This window comes from Muscardinus avellanarius, assembly GCF_963383645.1.
Source record: "Muscardinus avellanarius genome assembly, chromosome: 3".
In the NCBI taxonomy this organism is placed as follows: Eukaryota; Metazoa; Chordata; class Mammalia; order Rodentia; family Gliridae; genus Muscardinus; species Muscardinus avellanarius.
This window is the reverse complement of record NC_137788.1, coordinates 160104425-160124717: the sequence shown is the minus strand read 5'-3', so window position 1 is coordinate 160124717 and position 20293 is coordinate 160104425. Positions and strand designations below refer to the sequence as shown.

The 20293-nt window shown below is 52.7% G+C and overlaps 1 protein-coding gene across 1 annotated transcript in view; it reads right to left on the bottom strand.

Annotated features, from left to right (window-relative positions):
• LRRK1 (leucine rich repeat kinase 1) overlaps positions 1 to 20293 on the bottom strand; it is a gene marked incomplete at its 3' end in the record, with an annotated part of 142276 nt that overhangs the window by 24577 nt on the left and 97406 nt on the right. The window contains exons 18-24 of the mRNA XM_080693037.1: positions 20120 to 20279; positions 18392 to 18668; positions 11532 to 11703; positions 8459 to 8622; positions 7448 to 7587; positions 4396 to 4645; positions 2039 to 2205 (exon numbers count right to left, since the gene is read on the bottom strand). Coding sequence (XP_080549163.1) covers positions 2039 to 2205; positions 4396 to 4645; positions 7448 to 7587; positions 8459 to 8622; positions 11532 to 11703; positions 18392 to 18668; positions 20120 to 20279 — 1330 coding nt within the window. The remainder of the gene's footprint in view (positions 1 to 2038; positions 2206 to 4395; positions 4646 to 7447; positions 7588 to 8458; positions 8623 to 11531; positions 11704 to 18391; positions 18669 to 20119; positions 20280 to 20293) is intronic.

Genomic DNA, 20293 nt, shown 5'->3' with positions numbered 1-20293 from the left:
GGCCTGAGATCTTCTCCAGATCCGCCCCATTTTAACATACATAGAGCCTTTCTCCTCCGAGCCGCGAGGCCGCCTCTGCTGCTGCCCTTCCCCGCGCCCGCCCTAGGAGCCCACGCTCGCCCGGGACACCGCCCAGCGCCGTGGACCGCACGTCCGGACGCTGGCGGTGCTGTCCGCTGCCCTGTGCTTTTCACTGCAGGCTTTTCTCAGCTCTTGTATTTTTCCCCCTCATTATACGTGCGTTTTATAGTTAGTCACATTATACACAGACACACTCTGTTGGGATTCAGATAGGAGTTCAACAGAGTGGTTCGCTGGTTATTCCTTAATACCATGTGACTACTGTTATTTTGAACTGGAGGTTGAACCCAGAGGCATTCTGTCTTCAAGCTACACCCCTGGTCCTTTTTATTTTTTATTTTGAAATAGGTTCTCACTAAGTTGCCAAGGGTCTTGCTAAGTTGCTGAGGCTGGCCTCAAACCTGCGATCCCCTTGTCTCAGCCTCCCAAGTACGGGGATTACAGGCTTGCGCCATGGTTCCGTACTTCCTGGATGGTTTCTGTCGCTGTTGTGGAGGATATTTTCTAGCAGGTCATTGCTGTGTACAGGAACACTTCTGAATTCTGAAGTTCTGCTCACATCTGGCAATTTCAGGAAATTCTTTTTTTTTTTTTCAGTACTGGGGATTGAACACCCAGGGGCATTCTACCTCTGAGCTACACCCCCAGCCCTATTTTATTTTTTATTTTGAAGCACAGCCTCACTAAGTTGTGAAGGGCCTCACTACAAGGTGTTGGGGCTGACCGCAAAGCTGCGATCCTCCTGTCTCAGCCTCCCAAGTACTGGGATTACAGGTATGCGCCACCACGCCTGGCTTTCAGGAAACTCTTACTGGCTCTGATAGTTGTCAACCAAGTCTGTCAGACCTTCTGTGCAGAGAGTCACATTCTCTTCAGACAACTGTAAATTTCTCTCATCCTTGCTGATCTATTTTCTTTATATTTTCCTAGGATTCTCACTTTTCTACCATGACTATAAATTAGCTTTATGGTGATAAGGACAACTTATCCCAAAGGAGGGTGTTGAGTATGTGACCTTCAGTTGTCTGGAGTGGGGGGCCTCCCCAGCACCTGCTGGCTGCTCACTACATGGCACCATGGTGTGGACTTTGGGGTCCCCCGAGGTCCACGTGTTAAAACTTCATCCCACGCCACAGCGCAGGGAAGTGGGGCCTGAGCAAAGGGGCCTGGTCCGTCCTAGTGACTGGCGATCCAGCGTGATTGGCTCAGGAGTGGGTTGCTAGCACGGGTGTGGACTCGTTATAAAAATGAGCCCGGCCCCCTTCTAGCTTCCACCCCTTCCCCCTTCGGCCCTGGGACATCAGAGCACACAGGCCCTCACCACAAGCAGGGCCAGGCGCTTGGTTCTCCCACCTCCATAAGCCAAGTAAATATCTGTTGTCTCGACCCAGTGTGCGGTATTCTGTTAGAGCGTAGATGGTGATGTTCCCTCTCGGCGGGTGAAGAACATCCCTGGCCTGAGTTTGATGTATGGGCTGAGCATGCTGCCCTTGTGTGGGCAAGAGGGGGCGCCTTTCCTCACCAGGGTGGGGGCGAAGCATCCCACCCCATCCATCTCGAGTGCTCGCCTTCCTACCTGTAGGGAGAGGGCTCGGAGGGGTCCTGCAGGCCGGGGGTCGGCCCGAGGCCAGGCTGCCACCCACCTGTGCCTGGCAGAGACAGCTAGAAATAGCAAGGACAGCCCCTGTTCCAGGGAGGGTCTAGGCAGGAGGGTAACGGGTCTCCAAGAGCAGCCTCCAGGCCACATTTGCCTTGACCTTTCAGGCTGTTCTCTGCCTGCCAGGCATACGGCTGAGCTGCCCTGGGGCCCACACAGGCCCTGCCTGCCCTCCTAGCCTCTGCCACCCTGTATGTGTGGCCCCAGACTGCCCGGAAGCGGCACAGAGTTTGCACAGAGGAAGCACAAATCTGAAAAAAGGAAAAAAAACCCAAACCGTTCTGCACTCAGGCCCATTACCTGCGGGGACATTAGCCAAGTTCTTGAATTTCTTGATCTGGAATCGCTTGACGGCCACCGGCCGGCCCTGGTACCGGGCCCGGTAGATGACGGTGCCGCTACCGCCTTGGCCCAGGACGCTCTGCTCGTCTTCTCTGTGTTCCAGCTCACGGTTCTCCAGGAAGAGCCTGCGGGCACAGCACTGGGGTCAGCCCCGCCACGGCCCCGGGACGGAGGGTCACCGGCTGAAGCCATGCAGGAAGCTGGACCACTCTGAGCTATCCCAGGAACTGCCACCTGCCAGCGGGCAAACCTGGCTGGCTGGTGCAGCCTTGCCGAGCCTCGGTCTCCACCTCCATGGAGTGGGTCTGAGTGAGGCTGGTGATGCCCGGCTCAGGGCAAAGCCTCTGGAGTTGGTGGACAAGGGACACGGTCCCTGTGGATATTTTCTTCTGGATTAGCCACTTTGATGGCTGACATCCTCAGACACACTGTATTTATCAACGGAGAGATTGCTTCTCTGCTTAATTATTAATTGGTACTGAAGATTGAGCCTGGGGCATTCTACCTCCAAGTTACACCTTCAGTCCTTTTTTACATTTTGAAGTAGGGTCTCCATAAGTTGCTGAGGGTCTTGTTAAGTAGCTACGGCTGTTCTCAACCTGCAATCCTCTTGTCTCAGCCTCCCAAGCAGTGGGATTACAAGTATGTGGTATCTCACCTGGCAAGTGTAGGGTTTTTTGTGTGTGGGTCTAGGGATGGAATCCAGGGGCATTCAACCTCTGAGCTACACCCCCTGCCCTATTGTGTATTCTCTGTTTTGAAACAGGGTCTCACTAAGTTGCAGAGGGCCTCACTAAGTAGCTGAGGCTGACCACGAACCGTGGTCCTCCGGTCTCAGCCTCCCGAATGCTGGGATTACAAGTGTGCGCCACCACGCCCGGCTAAGTGTAGGTTTCTGTAAGTGCCATGGTGCACAGCTTTGCCTGCCAAACTCCACGCTGGGGCGTGAGTGACATTTTGGGGCCATGGTTGGGCCCAGCTGGAGTCCAGAGGATCTCTGCAGGACTGTGAATCCTGATCATTCAAGGCTAGGTTGTTCAACTTTCTGCCAGGTAACTTCATTTCAGAACTGTGTTATGGCCCAAGATTGGATCTAAATCAATAGGAACAGCCAGATCTGGCCTTCTGAGTTCCTCAGAGTCAATCCCACAGCCCACATTCAAGTGGGGTTAAAGTGAAACATAAATGTAGCAAGGTTCAGTAAGGACACAAAAATTCTAATACCCGGAGGGACGTGGTGGTGCAGGCTTGTAATCCCAGCATTTGGGAGCCTGAGATAGGAGGATCCGGGTTTGTGGACAGCCTCTGCTATTTAGTGGGGCTCTTTACAACTCGGTGAGACCCTGTTTCAAAATAAAGAATAAAAAAATTGGGCTGGGGTATAGCTCAGAGGGAGAATACCCCTGGGTTCCGTCCCCAGTAGCACACAAAAAAAATTCTAACACTTTGGGGGAGCCTAATCTGGCACCTCCCTAAAAACGATTGGACACCTATGTATACAAAATTGCATGTGACCTCTGAGAACTGAGAATCTTCATGTTAAAGACCTAGGAATGAGGAGCCGGGCGTGGTGGCGCACACCCGTAATCCCACTACCTGGGAGGCTGAGATAAAAGGCTCAAAGGTTGGAGGCTGGCCTCAGCAATATAGTTGCACCCTCGGCAACTTGGTGAGACCCTGCCTCAAAATAAAAAACGAGGGCTGCAGGTAGAGCTCAAAAGTACAGTGCCCCTGGGTTCAATACTCAGTGACACCCCAAAAATGTGTGTGTGTGTGTGTGTGTGTGTGTGTATTCATCCAGTATAGGGAAAATCTCCTTTGTTTGTTTGTTTGTTCATTTATTTATGTTATTCTTTTTGGTGCTGGGGACAGAACCCAGGGCCTTGTGCATGCCAGAGACAGGCTCTACTATTGAATTCCACCCAAACCCCTCCTTCACTTCATAGACTCACCCAAAAGCATGCTTCAGAAACTCAATTCTACAAACTCTCATCCCAGCCTCCCAAATGCTGGGATGACAAGCGTGCACCACCACACCCGGTCACCATTTTTATGGAGGTGCCAAATTAAGTACCCACAGAGTTTTTAGAATTCTCATTAATTAGCTGAGCCTTGCAATATTTATTTCTCAGCGTCGATACCCAGTGAATGTAGGCTGAGGGACTTGCTCTATGGAATCAGAAAAGCAATGGCTGGACAGCTGTGGCCACCCCAATGTCAGGCCACCACGCAGTGACCTGGGGGAGGTGTCTGTTCTTGATTGATAGGTGAGGAGCACAGCCCACGACCCGTGCTTGGGAGGCCTGGGAGCTTACCTGGCCGGGAAGTCAGTCATGAACAGCTCAGGGACCAGCTCCTGGAGTGGCACGGGGACATCGGGGTGTCTGGGGCAGGAGATAAAGTCGCGCTCGATGGCCGTCAGCACGCAGTCCTCCATGTCAAAATACTGCTCGCCGTCCGATTTCTCACTGGGGTCTGTGTGCTGCGCCCAGGATGTCTCACAGATGGGGCAGGGGACGTACTGTTCCATGAGGGGTGTCCCGTCACTTTCGGTGGCCGTCAGGGCTACATGGGGACAGGGAAGGACACTCAGGTGGGTGGCAGCGGATGGGATGGCGTCCCTGCAGCCTCGGGCCAGGTGGGCCTTCACAGCGCGGTCTGTCTGCCCTTGCCAGACCCCGGGGACAGCCGCACACCGAGGACCATCCTCGAGGGGCCTTTTTGGAAACCATGATTATTGGTCTTGAAAGGTGTCCATTGAGTGTAGGTAAGGACCTGCCTGAGGGCTGCCTGGTGGTCTGGACTCTGAGCCTTGTGACCATGAAGCCTGGGAAGGCCCCCAGAGGAGGGGTGCGGGGGAGCCCCACATGCATGGATCTGAGCCCCCAACAGCCCACCCCAGCTAGCTAGCATAAGGAGCTGTTCTTAAAGTTAGAAACAGGCTCGCAATTCCTATGGGGCTTTCTAGAAGAGCCCACAGGGAGGGGGAAAATGAATACATGTGATAGCAGATAGAAGACAATAGTCCTGGACATGTGTCCCAAGCAGGGGACATGGCTTTTTCTGTGCGCCTCTGATAGGAGGGGCAAAGAAACTGCCTCCGAGTGCCCTGTGGAGGCATTAGGAAGGGTCAGGGATGGGTGTCTAGAACTTTCAGGATACATCCGACATCCATGGGTATCTTTTTGCTATACTCCCAGACCTATTTTATATTTTTATCCGGAAACGGTCTCTCAAGCCAGCGAGGCTGGCTTCAAACCTGTGCGATTCTCCTGTCTTCGCCTCCCAAGTGTGGGGATTATAAGCGTGCACCACCACACCCGGCTATTCATGGGCATCTTGCCGGCAGGCTCTTATCACTGGTTGGGGTGCTGGCTCCAGGATACCTCGGCTCAGGTGCTGGACTGAGTTCTTTCTGTCTCAGGTGACTGTCTAATGGGCTCACCTCTCAAATCCCCCAATACCTGATTGGGGAGGGGCTGAGGAGGAGGTGCCAAGTGTCCAAAGTGTTGACACGGGCCCCGGGACCCTGTGGGTGCCAAGAGCCCCCATCACCACACCCACACACCAGCCAGCCTTCTCTGAGAGCCCCTAGCTAATCCGGTTTTCCCTGTATGCTCGTTACCTTGCCTGATGTAGGATAGAAGAAATAAGTAGGTAGGACGGAGGCAGGAAGGAAAAGTAAAATAGAACTTTAATATAAGATCCTGGAGCTGAAGTGCTTCAGCGTCTAGTCCACAAACCAGTTCTCTTCCCCAGGCCTGACTCTCCCAAATTCCTGGGAAACCCGTAGATCCTCGAGTTAACTAAAAGAAACTAGAATCGCCTGTGCATTGATAACAAGACAGATACGGTATTTCGAGAAACCTATAATTTAGGACACTCCAGCTTATCCGTCAATCAGCTAATGAGGACCCCAATCAACCTGAGGCCCCTAAGGCTGGGCAGACCACCAGGCCACCAGGAAGCACCTTGGGATGACTGGACTGAGGTCATCCCACCCTAAAGCTGACCAGACCACCAGAAACCACCTTGGGGACCACCAGACTGAGCTCATCCTCACAGGCCTCCTCTAGCCCACCCTCATGAAAGTCCTCTATAAGAAGAGAACCCTGAACTCCCCAAAATGCCTCCTCATCTTGAGGTGGCCGCATTCTCTCCTGAATTTCTTCCCTTTTCCCCAATAAACCTCTGTCCATGACTGACTGGCGCGTGCTGAAATTCTTTTCCGTCACGTTAGCCAAGGACCCCGCAGATCCTGAGCCGAGGGCTTACCTCAACATGCCCACCAGCCCCTGAGGGACCCCAGCCCTGAAGGGGACCAGGCAGATGCAGCGCGCATCCGGCCACTTCTCGGAGCATTCCTGACCTGTCCTGGGATGGAGGAGGCGCGGGGCTGCGGACTTGTCTGAGCAGGCAGGTGGCCGTGTTGGGAACCCCAAACCACTGCTCAGCTCTGGATTTCAGAGGTGGAGGGAGGGCTGGCCCCACTCCTCCCCCACCCTGACCCCAATTACTACCCCCCTCACGCCGCCCTGGGGGGCTGGCTCCACCCTGGTGACAGAACATAGGATCTCCACGAATGCACTTCAAAAAGTGTTTTCTTTGGGTGAACTCTTGAAGAAATGAATTCAAAGGGTTTGAGGCAGGCCCTATGGGTGTCTTGCTGGCCGTGTGGGGGAGGAAGGAGAGGGGGTTATGGCTACCCCTGCCCTCCCCGCCCCGGCAGCAGGGGTAGATCTCCTCTACGCGCTCCCCCGAATTTCAGCCCCTCTCTTTTCTCTGTATAAACAAGCTGTCCCTGAGTCTCACGCGGAGTGTGTCTTTGGGCCATGAGTGGGACCCAGAGGCATCTCTCCTCACACACAGCAGGAGGCCACGCCCTGTCTTGGCACACTCACCTGGGGGTCTGGTCAGCATCTTCTCCACGGCCTTCCGTGCCCAAGCTCAGAGCTGGACCCCCGTATGCCTAGGACTCTTACCACGGGGCTAAGACCCCAGACTGTTTTTCTTGGGCTGAATCCCAGTGGGATTTCTGTTTACCCCAAAGAAGCAACCCCAGAGAAATATAAACATGAAAGCCTGGTTTGATGGCACATGCCTCTAATCCCAGTACCTGGGAGGCTGAGACAGGAGGATTGCAGGTTTAAGGACAGCCCCAGCAAGTAGTGAGACTCTCAGTGACCTGGCGAGATCTTGTTTTCAAATAAAATAAAATAGGGCTGGGGGTGCAGCTTAAAGGTAGAATGCCCCTGGGCTCAACTCTCAGTACCACCAAAATAATAATAATAGTAATAATAATAACAATAATGATAATGATAATAATAACGGCATGAGCAGAAGCTTGGTTCGGGAACATTCTCTTACCAGGAAACCACTGATCGATCAAGGAGTTGATGTGATCCGTGATGAAAGCCATTGCGGAGAAGTCCCTCACTTCTGACTGGCAGATGATTTTAATCCCCCCACTCTTTTTCTTCTTCCAGTTCACATCGGAGGATTCCACACTGCAACCCAGAAACAAAAAGAAGCCAGTTGCACCCCTGCTGAGGGGGCCCTGGGGTGGCCCCTGGCTTCCAGGAGTGGACCCCACTCCCAGGGACTTGGAGGGCGCCCCTGCCCTGCAGGACCGTCGGGAACTCCTCTGTGTGTATGCACTTGTGTGTGTGGACCTGCCGTCCTCGTCCCCAGCACAGCGAAGTGGCCGTAACGAGGGATGCTCGGGGCTGGATGTGACCCTCGGGCGTGACCTGGGACACATCCCTTCGCTCTGAGCCGCCGTCCTGGACGGCGAGCTTTAAGTGGGGCCATTAATAGGGAAGCTTCAGGCCCAGAGAATGCCCCAAGGTTAGGCCCTCCCCTAGTCACCCCTCCCAGAGCTCAAGATTCCTTTGAAAAATTCACTGTAAATATTAAATAATCTTGTGTGCTGATCACTCAGGAAATTGACAGAGCTGGCTTTCTCTCTCTCTTTGTCTTTCACAAAAAGACAGCAATGGGGAAGGTATCTAGTTAGGTCACAGTGTGGGGTCGGGGCGGGGGGGGGGCCCACATGGCCCCCGGGGCCTGGCTTTTTCTCTTGGAGCAAGGAGGTGGCTGGTCCCACCCGAGTGTGGGAGGCGCTGGAGGCTGAGATTAGAGCCTGTCCCTTCCTCTAAGTCCCGGGCTGTGGCCGCCATATCCATCAAGGGAGAGTGGGAAGTGTGGAGAGGGGACCCTCGGGATGGTCACGAGGGGGGTCTTGCCCTGCTAGTGAGCCTCCAGGAGAGCCCGTCTCAGGTGCGGAATCCCGGGCTCCCAGCGACGAGGCGGCGTGTTTGGCTGTCGCCGGGTCCTCGCCCGGCTCCCGCTGACCCGGTCAGGCGACGACGTTCCTACCTGAGGTAGCCCCCGTCAAAGGTGACCAGGAGCCCTTCCTGCCAATAGATGGTCTGATTTCTTTTCACTCTAAACGTGCTACAGCGATTTCTCTGATTTCCTGTAAAACTGTAAATGGTGACTTTTCGGTTCCTGCTTTTAGTATTCTTCCTGTTTTCAAAGAGCTGAAAGACAGAAAAGACCCTGCTTAAGTATTCCAGGCCGGTGCTGGTCCTGTGCAGAGCCCGGGGGAGGCGAGGCCGGGGCTGGCTTCATCTTCATAAAACACCCCCGGATTCCCACCCCTCCTCCCACGCCGCCAAGTTAAACGCCCCAACTAGGGGGGTGGTCTCCAGGGTTCCCTGGGGACAGATTTTCCAAATGATTGGAAATAGGCCTTTCTTAACACACACACACACACACACACACACACACACACACACACACACACACGTTTCTGTCCCTGACTTCACAAGTAAAAATCCATGTTAGAAAATGTGGACAAGACATAAACACGTAAGAGAGAAAATAAAACACCAATTTAACACCAAGCAGAGAGATCATTAACATGCTGGTGTCTAGGATTCCAGGATTTTTTTTCTATCTACTCATATGTTTTTTAAAAAACAGCTGAGTTTATGTAGTATTTCTTATTTTGTATAATATTTTGGAGCACAGATGTGGCTCCGTGGCAGAGTGTTTGTCTACCATGTGGGAGGCCCTGAATTCAATCCTTAGCACTCTAATAAATTAAAAAATAAAAATAAAGTACCTTTTAAAAGAATCACTTTTCTCATGTTATTAAATATTCAGTTAAAATGTACTTTCCCCCCCTAAAGCAATGAAGCAGAGCAATTTCCTGGCCCATTCCCTTCTACTGAACATTTGGGTTGGTTCCAGTCCTTTGCTTCTTCAAATATGCCATGGTGAATATGGAATCGCAGCAGCGATGTCTCTGGCTCTAAATGACTTCCCTAGCTCAGATATTTGGCAGCGGGATTATTGGTCAAAGGGACTGAAGGTCTGAAGGCCCTGGATGCATCTGGAGGAACCGGCTTTTGATCACAAGAGATCCTCACACACCCTGGCCAGCGGGGCGCTGCCTCTGGGGCTGGGTATCAGGGTCCAGCTCTTTGCTAATTTGATGGGCAAAAAGTGGCATGCACCCTGTTGTGTGAATTTGCATGCCTTTGATGAGGGATGCCACTGAACTCTTTCCCAGGCACAGTCTGTATTTCAAGGGACTCCATGCTGGAAAGGGCGCTTACCCCTGCACCCAGCTGGGCCCCACTAGGGAGCTCAGCCTCCCACAGAGGAGGCTGGTGCCAGTGACCTCCCACGTAGAAGGCAGCGGGGCGCGGGGTTCAAAGAGCGGGCAGAGGATGGGACCTTGAGGGCCAGGTGGCACCGCAGCGCACCCTCCTGGTGTTCCCAGCGACTCTGCTCTCTGCACACAGGGCCTGCAACCATTCCCATTGATTTTCAGGTTTTCTGCATTTATTTTTCTTCCCATTTTAAGAAAAGAAGATCAAAGAATAGCCACATTGAGTCAAGAAGTTATAATTCAATAAGGCCGCGCTAATTAGGATGTGGCAAAAGTAAACTCCTGCGGGGATCAATGTCAAAAGGATTAAAAAAGTCAGGGGTTTGGAAACTGCAGAGTGTGCCAGGATCCCCGGAGGGCCTGTCCAATTAGAGAGCTGGGCTCCGTGGCGGAGTTTCTGAGGCAGTGGGTCTGGGTCGGGGCCTGAGAATCTGCATCCCTCTGACGTGCCCAGGCGAGGCTGTGGCTGCTGCTCTGGGCAGCCCGCTCTGAGAACCGCCGCCCCAGGCAACTAGTACTTCTGAGTTACTGTCTTGTGTGAAATTAATGTTCGCTGACGGCGGGCCCTTTTCCACAATCTCTGTTGAACCCAGGGAACCCAAATCCTTGGATTAAGTTTTCATTGTTAGCAGACCAAGGGAAAGTTCTTCAGGGCAGAGTTCTGGAGCTGCAGGGTGGAATCACAGAAGCTGACTGAGACGCCAGTCGGCTCAATTGGCTGACACTTAGCGCCACTGTTCTGCAAGTGAGCCCGTCTAAGTTGGGTGGACACAGACGTGGTATTCGCAGGATGGCTCAAACGGGTCTGTGACTCCTGGTCCTACCTCAGGGGCATTCCTGCAAGAGAAGGGTCTTTGAACAGGTCCCACTAGGAAGCAGGACGTCTCAATTGGTTCTCTCAAAAGGACCACTTCCTAGGTGTCCACCCCCAAGAATTATTATTGGTACTGAGGATCGAACCCTTGGCATTTTACCTCTGGGCTACACCCCAGCCTTATTTCACTTTTTAGTCTGAAACAGGGTCTTGCTAAGTTGCTGAGGCTGGCCTTGAACTTGTGATCCTCCTGTCACAGCATCACAAGTACCAGGATCACAGGCATGCACCACTGCACTGGGTTCATACCCAAAGATTCTCATACGAGTGCTCTGTGTCTCTTAGAACCCTCTGGGTGAGTCTAGTATCTGGCCAGGATGACAACGTCAACTTTCTTAAGTCATGGACCACTGGACATGATGGCACATGCTTGTAATTCCAGTACTTAGGAGGCTGAGACAAGAGGACTGCAGGTTTACAGCCACCTCAGCTACTTATGTGAGACACTCTGAAATGAAACTTAGTGAGACCCTGTTTCAAAACAAAGAATAAAAAAATAGGGCTGGTGGTGTAGTTTAAAGGTAGAATGTCCCTGGGTTCCATCCTCAGTACTGAAAAAAAAAAAAAAAGTCATGGACCATCACTTGGAAATTGTTAGACATGCAACTTTTGGCTCCAGTCCACACAGAGTTTGGCCCAGCACCCGGGTTCCTGTGGAGCAAGATTCCAGATGATTTGGAGGGGGCTGACATTTAGTGATACTGCTCTGCACGTGACGCTGGGTGGACACAGATGAGGTAGTCACAGGATGGTTCACATGGGTCTGTGACTCCTGGTCCTACCTCAGGGGCATCCCTGCAGGAGAAGGGTCTTTGATCAGGTCCCTCTGGGAAGCAGGACTCTCCCTCCCCGGGGGGTGCGCTGCACGCCTCCCTCTCTGGGGGACCCACAGCTACCTGCAGGTCCATCTCGGCCAAGCTGATCAGCATCCGCGCTATAAACCTTTGCCAGAAGCCGACGGGAACGAAGCTCATCTTAAACACCCGCTGGATGGTGTTGGCCGTGGGGTACCGCATGCTGTGGGTGTCCAGGCCAGGCTTGGATGGAAGGAGATGTGGCAGAAGGTAGCTGAAATATATCAAGGGGACCGGTGACCAACGCAGCCCAAGTTCCTGGGGCACTTGCAGGAAACCTGGCCTGGGGGGCTGCCGAAGTGGTTCCTGCTGCCCAAGTACCCTCCTTGCAGGGACTTTGGGGTTCTATTTTATTTATTTATTTGTTTGTTTGTTTATTTATTTATTTATTTATTTATTTATTGGTACTGGGGGTGGAACCCAGGGGCTTTCTACCTCCAGGCTATACTCCCAGACCTTTTTAATATTTTTATTTAGAAACAGGGTCTCACTAAGTTGCTGAAAGCCTCACTAAGTAGCTGAGGCTGGCTTCGAACCTGTGCGATCCTCCTGTCTCAGCCTTCTAAGCGCAGGGATTACAAGCGTGCGCCACCACGCCCGGCTCTGGGGTTCTATTTTTAAAAAGAGAAGGTGGTTTGCTTATTTTGTGGTATTAGGGCTTGAATCCCACGGTCCTTGTACCTCTGAGCTACACCCCCAGCCTATTTTATTTATTTTTATTGTTTTGTAAAACGGTCTCACTAGCCCAGGTGTGGTGGTGCACGCTTGTAATTCCAGTACTTGGGAGGCAGGTTTGTAGTCAGCCTCAGCTATTTAGTGAGGCCCTCTGCAACTTAGTGAGACCTTGTTTCAAAAATATAAAAAAAATTTTTTTTGAAGTTTTACTGTGGAGGCAGAATGTCCCTGGGTTCAATCTTCAGTACTGCAAAATAAAAAACTAAAAAATAAAAAGGGTCTCACTAGTTGCTGAGGGCCTAAGTTGCTGAGGCTGTCCTCCAACCTGGGATCCTCCTGTCTCAGCCTCCCAAGTACTGGGATGACTGATCGAGAAGATGGTTTCTAGGCTGAGAATAAAGACTTCTAAGGAAAATGAAGAGGACGGACAGTGATGATATTTATCAAGGCTTCTAAGAGAGAGAGACTAGAATGACGCTAAGAGAAGATGTGAAAACATCTGTGGTCATAAAAATGTCAGACGCAGCAAACCCGAGCTGGTTCTCTGCAAACTGGGTCACGGCTGGGGGAATCGCTCAGCATTCACTGTGGTCGGCGGGGGGAAAAGCAAATACAGCTGCAGGGTTCTGCGGACCGACGAGGCAGATATTGGGGTCAGAGTGACTTTCTTTCTCTTTTTGTCTTCCAAGCTATTTATTGTTCTTGGCCAGTTGAGACAACACAGTCTCCTTACAAGTCAGATGCGGTTGTTTTGTGCAAAAGGGGGCTGTTTTAGGAGAACATTTATGGTCGTCGTGAAGATGCTGTGTCATTGGCTGTTGTCATTTTGAAGCAGCTGAGGTCTGGGAGGTCCCCCCAGGGGTGCCTGAAGTCAGCCTCGGCCATGCTGTGGAGCTGAGGGAGCAGGCGGGGGCACGGCAGGGGACGACAGGCAGGGCAGTCGTGGGCAGCTCCTTGGGTGCGCAGAACCTAGACTCTTTTTTTCTTTTTTTTGGGGGGGGGTACTGGGGATGGAACCCAGGGACAGTCTACTTCTCCACACCCAGCCCGATTTTTTTTTTATTCTTTACATTTTTGAAACAGGGTCTCACTGAGTTACGAAGAGCCTCGCTAAGTAGCTGAGGCTGTCCATCTGTCCATGAACTGGGATCCTCTGTTCTCCACCTCATGAATGCTGGGATTACAAGCGTGTGCCACCACCCCAGCCTGAATCTAGACTCTTTGTGTGTGTGTGTGTGGGGGGGGTCTGGGGATGGAACCCAGAGGCATTTGAACTCCGACCTACACCCCCTGCCCAACTTTTTTTTATTCTTCATTTTGGAACAGGGTCTCACTGAGTTGCAGAGGGCCTCACTAAGTAGCTGAGGCTGTCTGTGAACAGCGATCCTCTGGTCTCAGCCTCCCGAATGCTGGGATTACAAGCCTGTGCCACCACGCCCGGCTCTAGACTCTTTTTTAACAAGCCTTTGCCTTCAGCTCTCCTAACCCTGGTAAATACATCCCTTGCAGTCTTTCGACGACTCTGGAAGAGACTCCCCTAAAATTTTACACAGTTGGGCCTCTTGCCTCCCCAGGTTTTCTATCTATGAATTCTACTCAGATAGAAAATATTAAAAAAAAAAACACCATTGTGGACCCAGGTGTGGTGGCGCACGCCTATAATCCCGGTACCTATTATAAGTATTATTATACTTATAATCATGAGTATTTTAAGTGCTGAGACTGGAGGGCTGTAGGTTGGAGGCCAGCCTCAGCAACTTAGTGAGGTCCTCAGTAACTTGGGCCCTGTTTCAAACTATGAAAATAAAAAGGGCTGGGGTGTGGCCCAGTGGTCGAATGCCCCTGGGTTCAATTTCCAGTACAAAAAAAATGGTGTCTGTACTAGATGTGTACAGATTCTTCATGTAATTATTCCCTAAACAATACAATATAGCAACTGTTTACACAGTGTTTTTGTTATATTAGATATTGTAAGGCGGCTAGAGATTACTTAAAGTATACAGGAGGGTGTACATTGGTTCTATGCACACACTAGCCTTTTTTTAATTTTGAGGTACTGGGGGGATAGAACCCAGGGCCATTCTACCTCCTGGCTATACCCTCAGCCCTATTTTTAATTCTTTATTTTGAAACAGGGTCTCACTGAGTTGCAAAGGGCGTCACTAAGTAGCTGAGGCTGTCCGCGAACCGCGATCCTCCGGTCTCAGCTACAACAGCCCTTTTTTGGAAGAGACTTGAGCATTCGTGGGTCCTGGCCTACCGTGAGGGCCAATATTTATAGGTTCTGAAGAACGGCAGCCTCGTGGCCCAAGCACACAGGTGCCAGCCCAGCCCTCACTTGCTTTCTCTGCATTTTGAGTGGCCACGGGGAGGGAAGGATGCCCGCGGGGCTAGTACGGATGGATGGGGCCGTGCAGGTGACCCAGTGGACACAGCGGTGAGGCATTAGGTCCTTCCCATCCATTTCCGGTCTTAGGGGAAGGGACACTCCAACCACACGGCACAGCCCTCTCTTTCCACCCACCCCCTATCCTCTAGCATCCTGCCTTATTTCTCCGAGTGCTGCCAGTTCCCCATGTATCCATCTGCTCGGCGTCCTTCCCCCAGGCATGAGGCCATCACCAGTGCCTACTACCGTTTCTTTCTGTGTCAACGACCTGTGTCACGTGCAGCCTGGGTCTCTCCTGGGACCGCTGGCTGGCTGTGCCCCGTGCAACTGGCTTCTTGATTTTCTCTCTCCTCGGAGGTGTGTGCCTGGCAAGGAGAGGGGGCACATGCGCGTCCAGGGCCCCTGGCACACGGCCCAGTGCACATATGTAACAGGTGCCCCATGACAGTTTTGAAGGCAGGGATGTCTTAAAAGCCAGCGTGGCCAAGGAAGAGATGCAAAGCGTGACTGGTCGCAGAAGCCACATCTGAAAGGGGTTGGGGTCCCTGGTGAGGCCAGGTACCTGCGGGGGAGCCAGTAGGAGTGAGGAAGGGCTGTCCGCAGGGGTGAGCAGGGAGCGAGCAGAGCAGGACGAGAGAGAATGATTCATATGCTTGCTGAGCAGGAATGGATGACACCTGGGCAGGGCACGGTGTCTGTACGGAGGAGCTGGGCTGGCTCAGGCTGCACCACCGAGACAGCTCAGATGGTGGGACCGGGGCCTGTCCCAGAGTCTGCTGAGAGCGCAGGAGTTTCTGCAGGCAAGACGTACACACGTGCAAAGACGCAGATATACTTTGAGGAGACTTATCTGTCCCCTGAAGGTTTGCCAAGGGACTGGAGGGGTTCGCAAACTGAAGGTCAAGACTCAGCTCCAGAATGAATAGCCAGCCAGGCACGGCAGCCTGCCCCTGTGATGCCAGTACTTGGGAGGTAGAGACCGGAGGATGGCAGATTCGAGACCAGCCTTCAGCAACTTAGTGAGACCCTGTTTCAAAATTAAAAATTAAAAAATGGCCGACTGTGTAGTTCAGAGGTAGAACGCCCCTGGGTTCAGTCCCCAGCACTGCCAGGCTCTGGACCAGCAGGGCACGGAACGAAGCGATGAAATAAATGCTCTTGAGATTTTATTACTGGTCTCGAAGAGGGGAGAAGGTGAGGAAGCCAAACTCCCTGAACAAATCCCAGCTCTTCCTTTTATTACAGATTCACAGAATTGAGGCCGGGTCATCAAGTCATTAATCGTCTCTGGCTAAGGAGTAGAGCATGGGGTTAGGAAAGCTTCGGGAGATAAGTTGTTATCTGGCAGTTTTGCAAGCACAGTTAAGGTTGCTGTCTTTAGGAACCTGGAGGCGGTCTTCCATCTCTGAGCAAAGCAAGAAAAAGGTATCGTAAAAGAGGAGGCGAGAGCTTAGCTAGGGAAGGGGCATCGAGGCCACTGTCTTCAGTTCCCTCAAGACAGGCAGTCTTCTGCCAAAGCAAGCAAGGAGCTCTCAATCCTTAAGCCAGAATCCTTTATTCTTAGAACATTTCCCCACACAGCACCACAGAAAAGGAGGAGGAGCAGCCAGCGTGGGTGTCTGCATTGATCCAGAGACCGTCGCTAAGTGCCTGACCTCACAAAAACTCGTGGCACAAGGAGCTGGAACTCGCTTCGCACGCGGGGCCATGGTTATGCCCGTGCTAAGATGGGAAACGTCGCAAAGTTCAAGAGCTTCCCTTTCTTTTGATAGAAATCGGAGCAAGGATGACTATAAGGAAATAGGAATATGTGGGGGACGTTTCCACGGTGATGGGAATGTCCTCTACTTGGTCCAGGAGCTGGTTACCTAGCCATGGCGCTTCTCAGTACTCAACGTTTTGGACATTAGTGATCTGAGCACTTCGCTGTAAGCACAGTCGTCCCCCTCTTATCCACAGGAGATGTGTTCCAGGGCCCCAGTCCAGTGCTGATGAGACTGTCGAGCCTATATTTACTGTTTTTTCCTATATGTGCATATTTATGTAATTTGCCAATTAGGCATAGCAAGAGATGAATAATAGGTAATAATAAAGTAGAACAATTATAAAAACATAATGCTATAAAACTGCTAGTATCAAAGCTCAAATAGTGGCTTTGGGGCCACTAGTAAGTAAATACAGTAAGGATTACCTGAACACAACAGTTGGTCTGATAACTGAGATGACTGCGAAGTGACTAGTGGGAGGGTAGCCTATACAGTGTGGATACAGTGGACAATGGGATGGTTCACATCCTGGGGGATTTGGAGCAAGAGGGTGAGACATTCCATCATGCTGCTAAGAGTGCTCTGCAACTCGAAACAAATGCACTGTTTACTTCTGGAATTTTCCATTTAGTATTGTCAGACCACAGTTGACCACGAGTAACTGAAACTGTGGAAAGTGAAACCTTGGGTAAGAGGAGGCTCCTGCAAACGTCACCTCACTTTAAAGAGAGACACAGGTCTGAGTGTCACAGGAGGAGGGCCAGGCACTGGAGGTGCTAACTTGGGGGATGGCAGGGTAGTGTGAAAAGTGACGGTCAGGGGTGCAGAGAGGAATTGTGGGCCCAGAAGTGCCCCTTCTCAAGCAGGGAGTGTGGAGGATGTGCCCGATAGCACAGTCAGCAGAGGACAGAAGGCTGGAGTCTCAGACAAGCCATGCCTGGCGCCAGGTGTATCCTCCAGGTGGCCACAGCTTGGGAGCCCAGGCCTGAGGCTCTGGAGGGTGGTCCCTGTGGGAAATTTGGGGACTCCTGCACGGTACAGGAGCAGGGTGGCTGGCCCAATGGCTCAGGCCAAGCTTAGAGGAGAGCAGGAGGCCGGGAAGGTGGTGGGGTCACTGTGTCAAGAAGCTTGTCCAGAGGCTAAGGATCTGACTGCTCTCATCAGAGGACAGGAAGGGCAGCCGGGGCCCATGGGCTGGCTCGGCAGCCAGCACCGAGTCACCAAAGGGTGGCATGTGGGAAGGAGCAGGGTGCTTGAGAAGGAAGGGAAGGAGGAGAGGAAGAGGGAGACTGTGGTGTCTGTGGTTTAGGACTGGGAATTCCTGGGCAGGTCACGGACCCAGGAAGAGTTCACAGAAAGAGGCAATGATTAGCTGCTGTGCAGTATAGTTCTATTTGACAAAGGGCCACTCCAGGGGGATACTTAGAACCACAGAGTAGGTGACACTGCTTCTCCAGTGATGTAATCATACTCGGCTGAATTTTGAAGCCAGGCTGCATAATTAGCATGTACAACCTTATCAAGTGGTCTGTCTTTAATTCACCATATCACGGAGCCATCGAACTCTCTCTCAATTATTATTTTTTGGTGTGTGGTACTAGGGATTGAACCCAGAGGCATTCTTTCTCCAAGCTACACCCTAGCAATCTCTTATTTGGAAACAGGATCTCACTAGGTTGATGAGAGTCTCACTGCTCGCTGAGGCTATCCTTGAACCTGTGATCCTCCCGTCTCAGCCTCCCAAGTACTGGGATTACAGGCATACGCCACCACGCCCAGCTCTCCAAATGATTTTTAGTGGTGTGTTTGTATGCTTCCTTAAGCCTTCACAAGTAGGTTTCTTCCAGCTGCCTGCGAATAGAGGTCCTGGCACACAGGGGTGGGCAGTAGGGGTCTGGCCTGTTGTGTCTCTATTCCAGACAATGCAGCGTCACCACCAGGTGCCATCCGCTCCCTGAGGACGACCATTCATGAGCTCATCCTGGGATGATTAACCCCAGATCTCTGGATTCCCATTCATGCCCTCAGTGGCCCCAGACCCCAACTCTTCCCAGCGCCATCTGCGGCCTCACCTGTCATTGGCGACGGGCAGGGCGATCTCAAACTTGGCCAGGAATTGGAAGTACTGCTCCTCGGTCTGCTGCGTGAAGCCGGTCCCCACCAGGAGCATCCTGAGGTCCTCTGCCCGGATCACCCCGTTCTTGGCCACCGACCGGGAGCCCTTAATGTTAAAGATCCTCTGCAGACACTCGGACAGCCAGATGGGGTCGAGGAAGTAGAGGTTCCGGAGGCCGTGGCTGGTGTCTGGGAAGTGGAGCAGCGTGCCCGTTTCTATGAGGAAGCTGATGGCTGCCAGGGAGGAGAGGGGAGGAGGCATTGGAGACAGGGCCACGGGGACTCTCAGGGACCCTGTTTCCAAGAGTGGCCAGCGCTGACTCTTCCTAGGAGGAAACCACCCACTCTTGAGGTGCTGCGCCCTTCAGGCAGGATGGGCAGCCAGGCACAGGGTCCTGGGCGGACCTTGTACTTCTTGCCCGCATCTCGAGCCAGTGGCCAACTGGGCGACCACAGGCCATGCTCACCATGCTCAAACCCTGGCTTTGCAAATTCCCCTACCTGCACAAAATGTCAAGATGCCTTCTCAGCCATGCACAGACAGCACAGCTGTGAAAAATGTACAGGTGAGCACGTTCCCACCGGGTGGAGCTAGAAGGTGCCAGCCTCACCGCTGTAGAGGACTACCTAGGTAGTGGTCTGTTCAGTGCCACGTTTTTGTGCATCTTCTGTTAGTGATTTTGCTGTTTACAATGGCTTCTGGTCACAGTGTTGAAGTGGTGGGTAGTGTTCCTCAGCTGTGATACGATTTACCGAGAACATATGTGTGTTAGCTAAGCTTCATTCAGGCGTGAGCTCTACACGTGGGGGCCACGAGTTCAATGTTAATGGATCAACAACATCTATCAAATAAGACGAGCGCATCTTTACAACAGAAGCACACGTAAAACAGGCGCATGCACTGGCTGACTGGGTGATGGCACTGTTGTGACCAGATGCTCGAAGGACCTAACTATCTCTGTGGGAGCTACTAGGGTCCAGTACTGGCCGATTTGGTGGCGGTGGCGATTTTGTAGGTCAGAACTGTGAATAATGGGGTTCAGGTGTGGTTGCCCCACCTCTGTCTCCCCTGCTGGGCTTCTGCCCTGGAGGGTGGGGGCCAGTCCACTTAGGCCACAGGTAAGTCTACAGTGGTGGTACATAGCTCTGGCCCAAGAAAGAAGCAGAGGAGGGATGGGGGGAAGGAGGGATGGAGGGAGAAAGGAGGAATGAAGGGAGGAAGGAGGGATGGAGAGAGGAGGGAGGGATGGAGGGAGGAATGAAGGGAGGAGGGAGGGATGGAGGAGGGAGGGATGGAGGAAGGAGGGATGTAGGGATGGATGAGGGGAGGAGGGATGGATGGAGGGATGGAGGAGGAAGGGATGGAGAGAGGAGGGATGGAGGGAGGAGGGATGGATGAAGGGATGGAGGAGGGATGGAGGGAGGAGGGATGGAGGGAGGAGGGATGGAAGGATGGATGAAGGGAGGGATGGAGGGAGGAGGGGTGGAGGGAGGAGCGAGGAGCAGAGCTTTGGGATCTTTTATTTGAGACCTGCTGGCCCACGGTGCTGAGGGTCAACCTGGAACCATCAAGTGTGGAAGGTCCTGTGTCCCGGGGCGCCCTGGCCTGGACTTCCCGGGCAGCTCTGGCCTCTGCCCGGCCTCCCAGGTGCCCCAGTGCTGCGGGCTGCCGCCCCGGGGCCTACCGGACTGCAGGTCCTCGTAGTCTTTGATGTCGTTGCCTGGCGTCCGCTCCACCAGCTGCTCCAGCTCCCGGTCTGTCAGGTACTGCACCTCATCGCCCAGGCTGCGGCGCTGCTGCTCTGCCAGCACGGCTTCCTGCAGGCTCAGGTAGCTCCTGGGGACCTGGGGGCAGGTCC